General features: G+C 39.9%; 2 protein-coding genes across 2 annotated transcripts in view; one reads left to right on the top strand and one right to left on the bottom strand.

The window, feature by feature from the left end:
- The window catches only part of usp20 (ubiquitin specific peptidase 20), a 56,191-nt gene extending 53,642 nt beyond the window's left edge, over positions 1–2,549 (bottom strand). Inside the window, exons 1-5 of the mRNA XM_084324297.1 lie at positions 2,437–2,549; positions 2,044–2,150; positions 1,330–1,383; positions 448–510; positions 112–282 (exon numbers count right to left, since the gene is read on the bottom strand). Of these exons, the coding sequence (XP_084180423.1) occupies positions 112–282; positions 448–510; positions 1,330–1,383; positions 2,044–2,121 (366 nt within the window). The 5' untranslated portion in view covers positions 2,122–2,150; positions 2,437–2,549. The remainder of the gene's footprint in view (positions 1–111; positions 283–447; positions 511–1,329; positions 1,384–2,043; positions 2,151–2,436) is intronic.
- Positions 2,550–5,977: 3,428 nt separating this feature from the next.
- On the top strand, positions 5,978–15,319 carry cUnh9orf78 (chromosome Un C9orf78 homolog). Its single transcript, XM_084324627.1, has 9 exons — positions 5,978–6,149; positions 6,276–6,335; positions 6,438–6,489; positions 6,692–6,762; positions 6,901–6,981; positions 8,426–8,623; positions 11,914–12,050; positions 12,247–12,357; positions 13,475–15,319. Exons 1-9 carry the CDS (start codon positions 6,067–6,069, stop codon positions 13,570–13,572), a joined length of 891 nt encoding a protein of 296 aa, XP_084180753.1. The 5' UTR covers positions 5,978–6,066; the 3' UTR covers positions 13,573–15,319.
- The last annotated feature ends 21 nt before the right edge of the window (positions 15,320–15,340 follow it).

The raw sequence follows: 15,340 nt of genomic DNA, 5'->3' as shown, positions 1-15,340 counted from the left end.
ACAAACATTTTAGCTTTACTTCCAAGGACATCAGGGAAAGCCAAGAAACAGTCTAACAAAAACGCGAGTAGAGTCGCGTGAGCCAAGCGGAGGACTCGAGCGAAGCCGCACCTGCTGCATGGCTTTACAGCGGTGGTGGTGGGGTGAGGTGGGTGAGGTGGGTGAGGTAGCCATGGGCGACAGGGCAGGCCTCTGGCTCTGCTCCAGAAACACCTCCCTCTCACACAGGTAACACCACACCCTGAACGTGGTCAGGTTCACCGTCAGGTTATGCTTCTTAGCCTTGAGGAATCATCAAACGCAAGCACGCGGACAGACACACACACACACACACACACACAAATCAATACTTTAGAGAGAAATCTACTCATATATCCTCTCTCCATCAATGAGATTATGATATCAGCTGTAGGCTGGCACGGATATTCAGGTGGGGAAAGGTTTTACCTGTGCATGTAGGGTGCTGTGATCAGAGTAGGATTCTCCACAACCCACATATGAGCAGTCGTTCTGATTGAGGGAAAGAAGTATTAGGCTATTGAGTTATATTTTCATGCATAACATGAACAAGTAAGTGTTCAATGACCATTCATATAATAATAATAATAATAATAATAATAATAATAATAATAATAATAATAATAATAATAATAATAATAATAATAATTACAATAATAATTACAATAATAATAATAATAATAATAATAATAATAATAATAATAATAATAATAATAATAATAATAATAATAATAATAATTACAATAATAATAATAATAATAATAATAATAATAATAATAATAATAATAATAATAATAATAATAATAATAATAATAATAATAATAATAATAATAAACGTTATTTGTATAGCACCTTTCATACAAGAATTGCAGCTCAAAGTGCTTCACAGTAGTAAAAAAAGGACAGGCATATAAAATGAGCACAAAATTGGCAGATCAAGAGCAATGCATAAAGTGCAGACATAAAATAAGTATAAAACGAGCATCATAATAGAACATTGAATCACATAGTTCTTCACATCAGGATCTAACATCCCAATAGGCCTCTTTGTTTAAAATAGACAGTTAAAAAAAAGAGCAAAATAGAGTAGACAGAGTAAAATAGTGCAATGCAATAAAATAGTTAGACAACAAATCAATAAAATAAAACAATATATTATTATTATCGTTGTTGTTATTGTTACTCATCAGAGTATGAGCCTGCACCATGTTATGTTTGCCCAATTATACCTCTGAAAGGATAAAAAATTATACAGGTTGCAATCAATCTTAGATTAAAACAGACATGGATGTGGTGTGTGTCCCTCCTCACCTGCAGGCAGGCCCAGAGGTTCGGTCCCCCGGCTGTACATGACTGACAGGTTCCCTGCAGAGGACAAGATTACACCGGTGGTGACTGACAGTGGGCTACTTCGTTAAGCCTTTTCCAAAGTGACACACATTTTCCACAACGGTCTGACACCGCAAGGAAGAACTAATGAACCGGGCATCCGAGACATGTCACTTGTATACTAATGTACAGTCTCCTCCCCACCGCATGTATTCTCTCCCCGCCGTATGTATATTTCTCCCCCACCCACCCACCGACCCCCTCCAAATGTACAGTCTCCTCCCCACCGTATGTATATTTCTCTCCCACCCGCCCACCCCCTCCTAATGTACAGTCCCCTCCCCATCATATGTATATACTCTCTGTCAGGATCTAGGGGTAACAGTACTGTATATTTGAATATCATATATGTCACAAATGTAACAGTACTATATACCTGTATGTCATGTATGTCCCTATGCCATAAATGTCATGATGTCATGTATGTTGTGTATGTCATAAATGTCACTATGAATTGAAAATGGGGGACCCTGATGTAAACAAGACAAACGTCTTTCTTTCTCTGGTCTGCATCCCCTTAACAATTGTGTGTATATTGAGCCGTTTGTGTATTGTACCCATTCTGCAATCTGTTAAATAACGTTTTCATTAATTCATTCATACTGTAGTTTTGACTAGAAGACACAGAAAACACACCTTGGATTTCTGGAGGAGCTCCTCTTTGGTGACCTCTCCTATGGAATCCAGGTGGGGGCAAATGTCTTGTTCGCCCATTTTTACCTAATCCCCTCTCGTTTGGAGGTCTGGTATAACAACAACAAGAGTACAGAATACGTTAGTGTTATGGCAATCGTAGAGAACGTTACGATAGTTGACAGGCTGTTGTTGTTGTTGTAGCTAACCGCTATAGCTATATTTCCAAATGCAAGCTATAATAAAACATCAGCATCGTTGTTGCAGGTAGCTCGCTGGCTCTGACAGGCCGTCCACAACATCTGACAGCTCTGCAAACGAAGCGGCCTTGTTTTCGCACCGACACCGTTGTGTGTAAACTACAGATGATGACCGCAAATAATGATCCATATTTACCAACAAAGTGAGCCGTCGCGACGATATTCGGTGTCGTTCATTCTTCTGGTAAATAAACAGACGATCGCTGCTAGTGTGTCGATGCTAGATCAGCGAGGAGAACCCGAGAGGATGATGCCCAGAGAGAGACCCAGCCAGCAGCAGCACAGTCCTCCTCCTCCTCCCCGGCTCCGCAGCAGCGCATCTAACGTGAGAGAGGAGGAGGACTCGGCTGCAACGTCAGTCAGTGTGAATGAATGAATGAAAACTTTATTTAACAGATTGCAGAATGGGTTACAGTACATGTACTACAGTACAGCTCAATACACACAATTGTTAGAGAAAGACGTTTGTCTTGTTTACATCACGGTCCCCCATTTCAATTCATAGTGACATTTATGACATACACAACATATATGACACCCACCCACCCACGCCCACCCCTCCTAATGTACAGTCTCCTCCCCATCATATGTATATTCTCTATATGGGTAACAGTACTGTATATTTGCATATCATATATGTCACAAATGTAACAGTACTATATACCTGTATGGCATGTATGTCCCTATGCCATAAATGTCATGATGTCATGTATGTTGTGTATGTCATAAATGTCACTATGAATTGAAAATGGGGGACCCTGATGTAAACAAGACAAATGTTGTAGTAAATTCCCAAACATAGACTCATGATTAACTAATGTGTGGAAATATTTAGGCCTCAAAACAATAAGAAATATGAATGTGTGTATGTTTACTTAGACGTGATTGCCATTGTAGGCCACACGGGTCGATTCACACATGAAGTGAGTGGTCAAATTTCTAGCTACGACAGGCACCCAAGGGCCGTCTGCTATGGCCTGGGACAATGGGCTCTGTAAAGATCAAAACAAAAGACAAAAGGTCACATAGACATGTTATCTAGCTGGAGTATCCTGTCACACACACAGACACTCACATACTCACACACACACATACACTCACACACACATTTTCACATACACATCCACACACACACACACAGTGATCAAAGCGCCCATGAAGTGTTATCTGCTTACGGCCTGGGGACACAGACAGACACACACACACATACTCACACACACACATTTTCGAATACACATCCACACACACACACTCACACACACAGAGACACACACAGAGACACACACACACACACTCACACACATTCACACACACACACACACACACACCCAGAAGATCTCCAAACTAACTATTTCCTGGTATATTGTTAAAATAGTAATTTGAATAAGTAAGTTAAAATATAATTAGTGTTTGGTCATACTAAAATGTCTACAATTAGTTAATGTGTCTGTGCTATTTTCAATAAATGTTCAATATGAAAATGTATTCTATTAAGCTAACAGAATGATTAGATTTGTTAGATATATGTTCTGAAAGTCAAACAGACTTATGAAATGTATTCTATTAAGCTAACAGAATGATTAGATTTGTTAGATATATGTTCTGAAAGTCAAACAGACTTAGTAATAAAGCTGTGTTTAGGTAATCAATATATTTTGAGGTTCATCAAAGTATTAACAAGTCAAGTAATGTGTTTAAGTAAAATTATAGGTTAGATATTATAGGTTAGATATTCTCTGGGTAACTGTGAAGAGGGTTTGGCCTATAAGCCAAACCCCTATTTTCAAATACCAGCTTAGCCGGTTTGTGATTGGGGCAGGAATGTGATGATGTCATCAACTCGGAGACACTGGCCTGGGCTATAAGATGGGTGTGTGATGTGGGGAGAGGGAACTCAGGAAAACAACCAAAGAACACTCGGAACCACAACCAAACCCACACAGGACAAGACCTCTCTCACCATCAACCCCAAGGAGGCCAAGGCAGAACGAGAACAAAAGGACTTTTTGGAGGGAAAACCAACTGCTTTGTTTTGTCAGCCAAGACAACACAAAGACCAGCAACAACTTATCAATTATCATTCTTTATACTGTAATATTAGGCTGGTTGTATCATCTTACGGCATAGTGTTTGTGATCAACAACCATAGCATCTTCTTATTGTAATTTGTATACACTCTTTCTCTCTTATTAAACAACTGTTAAACTATCTTTCCTCCTTAATTCCTTCTGCCTTTCGGCCTGCTCAGTCAGTTTTGAAGAGAAGTGATCCCAGCTTTAAGGTATTTAATCACAACGCAGAGTACTAAGGCAACCCGGTTCTGAAGCAGAGCAGAACCGAAACAGCTTGGAAATCCACTTCAATGTCTTTCTCTGGTCTGCATCCCCTTAACAATTGTGTGTATTGAGCCGTACTGTATATTGTACCCATTCTGCAATCTGTTAAATAAAGTTTTCATTCATTCATTCATTCATTCATGACATTTATGGCATAGGGACATACATGACATACAGGTATATAGTACTGTTACATTTGTGACATATACGATATGCAAATATACAGTATTGTTACCCATAGATCCTAACAGAGTATATGTACATAATATGATGGGGAGGAGACTGTACATTAGGAGGGGGTGGGGGGGGGGTTGGACATTGTGACTCAGCCAACCTGTTAATAACTAACGTTATCTATTCTGAACATCACACAAACTGGCTCATTAATAACACTTTTGTTTTAAAATAAAAATCTTTATTAAATGGCACATGTTGCATCTTCTGACAACGTTTCAGGGATTTATTAACTGCCAATTAACTGTTAATTAGCAAGTTTACACAAAACATTTTGGTTGTTTAAAAAAATAATGATAATAAAAAAAGTATGCTGTATAAGCTATGAAACATATAAAACGTGACTAGTGGAATAATTTTGACAAGCAGACACATAATACTACAGCCAGCCAACCGAGTAGGGTATATCTGCAGAGCCGCAAGCCCAACGTCTGGGCGGGGTGTCGGGGCTTGTACTCTGTGTGACTGTGCGTGGGCGGGGCGTCAGGGCTTGTACTCTGTGTTGTTTCCTGTAAAACCCGGACATAGTCAGTTTGTGCTGTTTATTTTTAACCCTAACCTTAAAACTAACCCTAACCCTAACCACCCTAACCCTAACCCGCAACACGGAACACAGAAATTAAAATGCTGTCGAGCACAAACTGACTACTTCCGGGTTTTACAGGAAACAACACAGAGTACAAGCCCCGACGCCCCGCCCACGCACAGTCACACAGAGTACAAGCCCCGAAGCCCCGCCTCACACAGAGTACAAGCCCTGAAGCCCCGCCTCACACAGAGTACAAGTCCCGCCTCACACAGAGTACAAGCCCCGAAGCCCCGCCTCACACAGAGTACAAGCCCTGAAGCCCCGCCTCACACAGAGTACAAGCCCCGAAGCCCCGCCTCACACAGAGTACAACAAGCCCCGAAGCCCCGCCTCACACAGAGTGCAACAAGCCCTGAAGCCCCGCATCACACAGAGTACAACAAGCCCCGAAGCCCCGCCCAGACGTTGGGCTTGCGGCTCTGCAGATTTATGCTATTGAGCCCTTTGTTGGAACGAGCGGAAGTTGTCGGTTCATTGTTTGCGGAAGTGACGGGTTTATGTACGTCGGTATTATCTGTCCGCCACACACACACCATTATTGGCAAATGTGCAACTGTTTCACAGTCCAGATTGTTAAATTTCTTGTATCAATCAGCAAATAGGAGGAATGCCGTCCGGTAAGAGCTTCAGGAGGCGAAGGAAAAGTTCATCCAATGATGAAGAGGACGACGAGATAACCGCTGAAGTTAGGTAACGTTACTGTTATTAACGTGGATTGTGTGGCTAACGTCGTTAGCTGTCCCTCGGGTTGTTTTGTTTGCCCCTCGTTATAGAGTTTCTCTGATTTATATATCCGATTGCTTCCCTTTCATTTAGAGCTAAATTGGATGAAGCGAAAGAACTTCAGAGTTTGCGGAAAAGGCAGACTGGGGTCAGGTAGGAGAGGACTTTTCCCAATTCTTCTTAAATCAAAATGGTGTTTCAGTATCATGTCGTTTTGAATACAACGTGTGAGATTGTTTACATTTTTGTTTTTAGTGTGGCCGCTTTGTTGGTTGGAGATAAACTGGCACTGGATCCGAATAATGATGTAAGTGTTTAATTTATATTTCAACACGAACATTTGGGCAAATAGTCAGATGACTGAGCCACTGAGGTGCCCTTCATCAAGGCACATGCCCCCTACTGATACAGTGGAGTTGCTCAGTGTCCAACAGTGTAAGACGTGTGTATGTGTGTGGTAACAATAATACCTTGATTATCTAAATCACTATTACACCTTTCTGTGACAGGGTGACCCTTTCAAACTAAAGACTGGAGGGGTTGTGGACATGAAGAAGGTTAAGGAGAGGTGTAGAGACATGTAAGCAAAGTGCATGTTGTTACAATTCTGAAGGTTTTGATCTAGTGTTTCTTAACCGATTGTATCCATGATCTGTGCATCAATGTTATTATAATACACCACACACACTGACGAGAATGGTTTCTTTTCCACATCCAGGACAGAAGAAGAGACTTCAGACCTGAATTTGGGCACCTCTTTCTCAGCTGAAACAAACCGAAGAGATGAGGACGCAGATATGTATGTATGCTTTATTCCCTCTCTGTACTCACAAGCTCATTGTCGAGGGGCATTTATACTTGAGAAAATGAAAGCTCACATAAGGGATGGGAATTTTACCTGTTTATTATTATTGATCCCTGTCTGTATGGTTCACGTATCAGAAAAAGAAAAAAAAACATCCATTGAAAAAACAAAGCTCGGCCGTTTACTACTATTGGGAGGTTCCTTTGTGTCTGTTCATATTAATAATAATAGATTTATTTTATATAGCGCCTTACATAAAGTATCTCAAAGTGCTTTACATACATTACATTATGGTATATGGACAAACACAGTACATGGACTTTCACAATGACAACATGGTGGGGGTATTACAGCGAAAGGGAGACAGCTTAGAGACAAAACAGAGTGAACATTTAAATAAATATTAATACTAAAATATAAGTGTGTGTACAGAAGTGAAAATGTAAGTGATGCAGGGGTTGGAGGGTCAGGAGTGAGGGTGTGCAAGGTTGAACAGGTATTACGCTATGAGATATGGTGTAGGCAAGATATATTATATCTCGTGTCGTTAGTATGGGTGCTCCCAACAGACTAAAGTATAACGTTATAATGAACATTTTACATTTGCCTCAATTACATGTTATAATAGCTCCTGGTCTCTCAGGCAGCAGCGCATGACGGTTCTGGGGAAGCTGTGGTGGAGATAATTTACTGCTGTTTACTGCATCAAAGTTTAAACCCAGTTAAAGAGTGTTTATGCAATGGAAACTGATCAGCTGATCAGTTATGTGAGACTTTATCCTCTGCATTGTTATTTATTTGACATATGCTTTTCTATCACCTATTTTTAGCACATAAACTCTATCGACAATTCCAAAAACCACCTCAAGCTTAAAAACGTTTGCAGATGTTTTATCGAATGCTGCCTTTTCCATCCAGCTTTTCGAATGCGCTACTTCAAGGTGTGCATAAAGATACTTGGATGGAAACAAGGCTATTGACTGCAATCAACCGTCATGTTTAAATCCACCCTTACTCTCTCTCTCTAACTAACTACTTATTATTACCGTATATATATATATAATATATCCACATCTGTATAATCCTTTTTACATGTCTGTAGATTCTATATCTGTACATACGGCCTTACCTACTCTTACTAGTTACGCTGCTGGCCAGTATGACTTACTACCACAGTGTCTTTATACTTGTATCACTGTAAATATTGATACTACAACTTATCTGATTAGCACTATTACTCAGTAGTACTAATTTGTATATTTTGTACCCAGTTTAATCACCTGTACATTGTATATTATTATTGCACTTTACTGTTACATTTGCACTCTGGTTGGATGCCAAACTTCTTTCCGTTGTACTGTACTTGTGCTGTATAATGACAATACATTTTAATCTAATCTAACTAACTAACTCGCTCTGGATCACCTTCCTCCTGCAGGATGAAGTACATTGAGACAGAGCTGAAGAAGAAGAAGGGCTTGGTGGAAGCAGAGGAGCAGAAGGTGAAGGTGAAAAACGCAGAGGACCTCCTGTATGAGCTGCCGGAGAACATACGCGTCAACTCGGCCAAGAAGACGGAGGAGATGTTATCCAATCAGATGCTGAGTGGGATCCCCGAGGTGGACCTGGGAGTAGAGTATGTGGCCCAGAGGAGTATGAATGAATGATTTTTATTTCGGTCTTCTTTTACAAAGCATAGTAGTAGAGGGCGGTTAGGTGGCCGAGCGGAGATTGCGTTCGTCACCAACCCCGGAGCTGTGAGCTGGATTCGCCTGTTCGAGTCCAGCTCACAGCTCCGGGGTTGTCACCAGCTTGGCTGGCCGTCCACACTAATACAATTGGCTGTATTAGAGGGTGGGAGAAGCTGGCGGGGTGGGTCCGGGTCGTTGTAAACAGCGACTCCTACAGTTCGGTCGGGGCGCCTGCTAAGCGCGGATAGGACTTGAGGGGGATAGTGTGATCGTCCCACACGCTACGCCCTCTCAATGAGAATCCGCGCTGCCAGGTGAAAAGAAGCGGTGATTGGCTGGACGTGTGTCGGAGGAAGCACGTGGTAGCCTCCACTCTCCCAGATGATCTGACTGTGGGGGGTAAGTGCGCAGCGACCAGGAAGGGACTGGGAATTGGCATACGACTAACATTGGGATGGGAGAAAAATCGGAGGAAAATGGAGGGGGGAAAAGATAAAAGAAAAAAAAAAAGCATAGTAGTAGAACATTTTAAAAAAAGAAAAAAAATTACAGAAAAGGTGTAGGCTGAAGCCGAGGCTTATAATTGCCTACCCTTTTTACATTACATTATTTGTGACCAGGTATGGACTTCAGGGTCATGTTGAGGGATCTTCATTTTTTTTTTTTTTTTTTTTTACATATTGTGAAAGTACAGATTCATACCTTAAAAATAAGCCATCACTTGAACATTTTGGTGGGATATTTTTCAAGCTACATCCTATGAATCATGGAGATATCAGTAAACGCATTCAGAGATGAATGGTCTTCGAACTTGTGGAGAGGTTCACACCTGTGATTTAATCAACTACAACCCTACCCAGAATGCATTGTATTCCATGGCCCCCCTCTCTCTGGGAACATTAACACCTTGCATCAGGCTCTTTTGTTATGGCAATGACTGTCTTGTGGCAAGTTGTTGTGGCAGTTGAAGTATTTGCCTTGTAAGTCTAAAAGCTAAATTACTAAATGTAAATGTATTATAAGGAAAGGTTAACCTTCTGTAGTGTGGTAGTGAAAGGGTTAACCGTCTGTAGTGTGGTAGTGAAAGGTTTGTTGGAAGCCTCACATAAGCCATGTAATGTTGGGGGTCAAGGTATTGGCTGAAGGAAAGGCTACATCAATAAGCATTTAGATGTTTAGATTTAAAGGTTAACCTTCTGTAGTGTGGCAGTGAAAGGGTTAACCTTCTGTAGCTGTGAGATAATTGTTGAATAGATACACAAATGTTCTAGAATGTTTGATTATGACATCATACTGTGACATCACAAATGTTTTCGGGCATTCATAACATTATTTTCTATGATGAATTGAAAATGGGGGATCCTGATGTAAACAAGATGAAAGTCTTTCTCTGGTCTGCATCCCCTTAACAATTGTGTGTATTGAGCTGTACTGTATTGTACCCATTCTGCAATCTGTTAATAAAGTTTTCAATCAATCAATCAAGTTAACCTTCTGTAGTGTGGCAGTGAAAGGGTTCACCTTCTGTAGTGTGGTAGTGAAAGGTTTCTGCCACTCTTCACAAGCAAAGAGACTTTCCATTCCGTGAAAACCCGCCCTACTCTGCTCTGATTCGCAGACTGTGGGTGGGGGGGAGAAACGCTGAATGTGATTGGATCAGAGTAGCCAGACAGACAGGCAGAGCAGCCAGCCGGACAGTGGAGCACTGAGAGAGAGGAAACGGCGGAGGATTTAACGAGGCGCGTTAATACAATTTTGTTTATCTGGCTTATTGCTGCGGATTCAAGCCAAGTTCCAATAATACAGTACAGCTCAATACACACAATTGTTAAGGGGATGCAGACCCAGAAAGACGTTTGTCTTGTCATCAAATGAATTGCCAGCGCGCGTTCGTCTACAACAACAACCAACGCGTCCTATAATAATAATAACTTGTTTGTTATTTTCTTTGAGTTTCCCTATTGAATGAATTTACTTCTTATACCATTAGGTTGCAATAAATTCACTCGAATTAAATTCGTTCGCTCATCAAATTCGTGACATTCTAAATGTGTCTTAATGTTGTTTAATTTAATGACAATACACCCGCGCGGACTCGCGTTTTTTTTTAATCTTTTTTATATGGACAGGACACTGCGTTTGTTGCGTTGCTATAACTTATAACATTAAGATAAAGTGTATAAACATTGTTCTTCTCCCTGCTAAGAAAGGAGAGCGTTTGGCTGTGTGTGTTTCAACACCTCTTAAGTACCTGTTAAGCTGACAGACCCACACGTAAATCCCCTCACCTGTAGTTTTTCCACAGTATTGAGAGACAATACTGTCGAACTATATAACAATAATTACCTCATTTACAAGTTGTATTTAAGTTTGCAAATAAGAGCAAATAAGAGAACACATTATTGACATTTCAAAGATGTAAAAAAAAACAGATTTCGATTTTTTTCGATTTTCTGAAGAGCAAGACAATTGTTCCTTTTCTGGCACTTGTTTCTCACCGGATCAAATCGGGTTTGGTCACGTCGAGTCACATTTACACAAAAAAAAAAAACCTAATTCAGTGTATAATTTAGCAAAGGTTACAAACGTTTCATAGTTTTATGTACAAAACGTATACACATTTAGTTTTTTTTGTCACTATTTGAATACAGTTATGTTATAGATTAAATATAATTAGGATAATAATGAGGTTTTATATTTATGTATCACCTTATATTTGAGTAATTTCTAGTAGTAGTTTCTAGTAATTTTGAGTAGTAGTAGTAGTAGTCACATTTTGATCCTCAAAAATGGCTATACAAACCATTTATTTGAAAACCAAAAGCAAATGACTTGTTCTTGGATTCATATCAGCATTGTTCCACAAGTTAACCCCAACAATAGAAATACACCTCCTTTGAATCCCTTTCTTAGCTTTTTGAACAGTAAACGTACAAACATCTCAAATCATATGTGCTCTCCTGTATTGACAAAATACCATTGCACACAGTCCAGGAGTAACCTTGCTTTAGCTCTGTACATTATTTTATAATAAAAAGTCAAAAGCCCTTCTGAAGTTGCAGCTTAATCAATTTTTTTTAAATCTCAATCTAAGATGTTGTTTGTTTTAATCATATGACTTAAAATGTTGTTTTAACCTACCAGTTTTCTTGTGTGGGATAAATTAATACAATGCCTGATCTTACATTAGGACCGATCTGACGCTGACGACCTGCTTTTTAAAATTTGTTTTCAGTGCAAAGATAAAGAATATCATCTTCACAGAGGAAGCCAAAGCCAAGCTACTGGCCGAGCAGAGAAACAAGAAGAAGGACCAGGGCACGTCCTTCGTACCCACCAACATTGCTGTCAACTACGTGCAGCACAATCGCTGTGAGTTTTACAACGTGCTAAGATTCGAACTAATTGGCCTATCTCAAACCCTCTTTTCTTGATCCTCCGATCACAACTGTCACTTCCCCTCAGACGAACAAAAAGAGGGCGGGTTTGAGGTGGGTCAAGGTTAAACTTACGGGATGAAATTGAAAAGTCTTAAGAACGGGTTAACGGTGTGAATCTCTTCTCTCAGTCTATCGTGAGGACGTGAACGCTCCACAGAGGCACCACAACAGACACAACAAGGAGGAGCCCAAGGCGAGGCCGCTCCGCGTGGGAGACACGGAGAAACCGGGTCCAGAGAGTAAGAGAACGCACCGAGCCACACTGTCGCACTGTTGCATAATTGCATACATTCAAAATCACAGAGGATAAAAACACTGGAGCGAGCACCGCGCTCCAGGGCCCATTTCATTCCTGCATGAGGAAGGATAATAACGATAATCTAGCGTTGATTTCAGGATGATTAGATAATCAGGCGAAAAATGACAACGTGTTTAGTGGATTTCACTAAAACACTATTATCGCGTCTTTTCCTGGGATTACTAAGAATCACAAACTATACTCGTATTCAAAACGGTATAAAACGGAAATGTACGGATGAAAAAACAATCTGTTTTGTGCATGTTGACTGGAAGCAACTCATTGACAATCGACGGTGTTATTAGACCCATAGCTATGATATAAGATATATTTTAAGCACTCGCAAGTGAACAAAGCGCCCCATTGACTTACAGCACTGGCGTTCTATACAGAAGGTAAACAGCGACCCCTGGCCGTGAATGTGTTAATATAAATGTTTATTTATTTCCCCAGTCAACCGGTTAGGCTTAACAAAAAAAGTATATATTATATATAAAGTGCAGGGTCAAGATGTGTACATGGATGCACTGTAACCCTCATCAATTCATTTTGAGCCTTTTGTAGTTTGTTTGTGAGGTGTTGTGATAATCCAGTTGACCAGCAGATGGCAGCATAATCCAAATGACTCTGAACTAGAGCTCCAGCTGGTGTGTGAATAATAGAGCTGTAGTGTACCGAAGTAGCTTTTCTGGCTAGAAACAGAATTCTTTGATTTATCTTGGTGAGCGCTTTTAAAGCCACATTTTCACCAGATCAAAACCTTGTCCAAAACACAGCTCAATGAAATTATATGGTAGCAGTCCCTCCTATAAGACGAGGTATTGCAATTTTTTCATCCACACCGTTTCATGGAACACAAGGAGTCAATGTCCCCGATGACATCACTGGTGGCCACATTCAAACAAATTTCCTCTCAGTACCTCAAAATAAATTGTATATAATATGTGTGAAAATGATGATGTGCAAAATAAATCGGCATTGTTTTTTGTATGCAAATTAATGATGCTATATTCAGTATTTCTTCATCAATCTTACCTTTTTTTTTTTCTATTACACAGTAACAACACCAACTAACTTTCGCAAACGTCCTAACAATGAGAAGGCCACAGATGACTACCACTATGAGAAGTTCAAGAAGATGAACCGCCGGTACTGAGCACGTGGATGACATGATATTGGATATAAATCCACCTTGTTCCGAATGGACCCATCTCAAACCCCGCCCTCTTTTCTTGCTCCTCCAATCACAACAGTTCCACTGTCGCAGATCTCTGCCCAAACAGGAAGTAAACTAACAGGTGCTACCTCGTATTATTTCCCCTTAACATATTGAATAAATATGATTGTTCCCCCCTCTTTTATGAATATGAGCTGGAAAAAGTTAGATCATTTAATTTCACCGTGTCCCTTGGAAACGACGATGAACGCGGCCATATAAAAGTATGGTTTCCTTGCGCAGAAAAGACAGAACTATCGTCTGTTTACTCTGATAACTACATCACTGCATAACTCATAAAAGTTCAAACAAGCTTAATTTGTGGGTATTAGTGTAGCCCCTTTCGGGACTGTAAATCACGCCGATTTACAGTCCCGAAAGGGGCTACTATTAGTGATACTCTGTATATACACCCAATTCAACATTATAGCCGCATTTTCTTACAAACTATTTCGTTGCGATGTCCAGATTTGGTACACATTTCTGCTCTCTTGGACAGAGGTGTTTAGCAGGCTGTGGTGTACAGGCATAGAGACGGCTCTGTGTAGGAGACGGCTGTGATTGGAGGATCAAGAACATAGGGTGGGGTTTGAGGTAGATGCATTTCTCCCATGACTAAATTCAATGTGTCCACTTGTCCCTTGAATAAACTCTATGGATGGGTTTGGGGATAGCAGCGTGTTAATAAAGGCACACACTATTATTACAGGGGGGATCTGAAAGTGTTACGCTGCCCTTTTTGTAAATAAATAGCAGCACCTTTTTATTGTTTCCAAGACTTCTCTCTGAAATGGCTGATACTACCTTTTTATGTTTACTAGTAGAATGTGTTAAAGAGGAATATAATTTAAGTATCAACATGTCTCTGCTGTGGACACGTTCAGTCCGTTTCTGTGAGTGTGAACGTGACCAAATCTCCTGTATGGTAGACACCAAAGAATCAACACTCAATCAACTTGTGATGCCATCTAGATGTGAAATCTGGAACTGCTCCATAGACAATGAATAGGATACTTTTTGTAGATACATAATATACACTTATATATTTGCATTTAATAAACATCTTTACCAAAATCAACTTCATTCAATAGTAGCGTCATCATGTTTTACATATATAGTTTTTGTTTTAGTTTTGCATTATATATATATTTTTTTTTTATGTTTTAAAATAGTACACTCATTTGAGTAGTGGAAAAGCGGTAGGATTAAATAAGTGTATACTATTTCCTACTCCTTTTCGAACATGTAGATTGAGTTGTGTTTTGCTTTTGTTATTGTTTGTTTGTATTCATTGCATGTTCGAAATAAAGATTTCAAATCAAAATCAAATCAGTTTTGAACCAGGAAATCTCCTTAGACTTATCTCAAACCTGCCCTCTTTTCTTGATCCTCCAAGCGGCAGTTGTGATTGGAGAATCGAGGAAAGAGGGCATGGTATGAGATTGGTCAGTTACATGTATTATTATTCCAGATAGATTCTCTTTAGAGCAGCTCCAAATTTGACATCTTGATGACGTCCGTTTCAATTATCTTGTTTCTGGCTCACACACATTGATTGATTGATGTATTCATTATTAGGTCATTTTAATTGTTAAAAGTCGGGTTTCACCAGTCATGAAATCTGTCAGTTGTTGCATTATTAAACAATGTTTAAACAAGGACATTTGTTATGTGATTAAAGACTGAAAACCCATTGAAGTTATACTTG

This window comes from Notolepis coatsorum (genome assembly GCF_963971535.1).
Source record: "Notolepis coatsorum genome assembly, chromosome: 11".
NCBI lineage: Eukaryota > Metazoa > Chordata > Actinopteri > Aulopiformes > Paralepididae > Notolepis > Notolepis coatsorum.
This window is presented reverse-complemented; position numbering and strand designations above follow the sequence as displayed.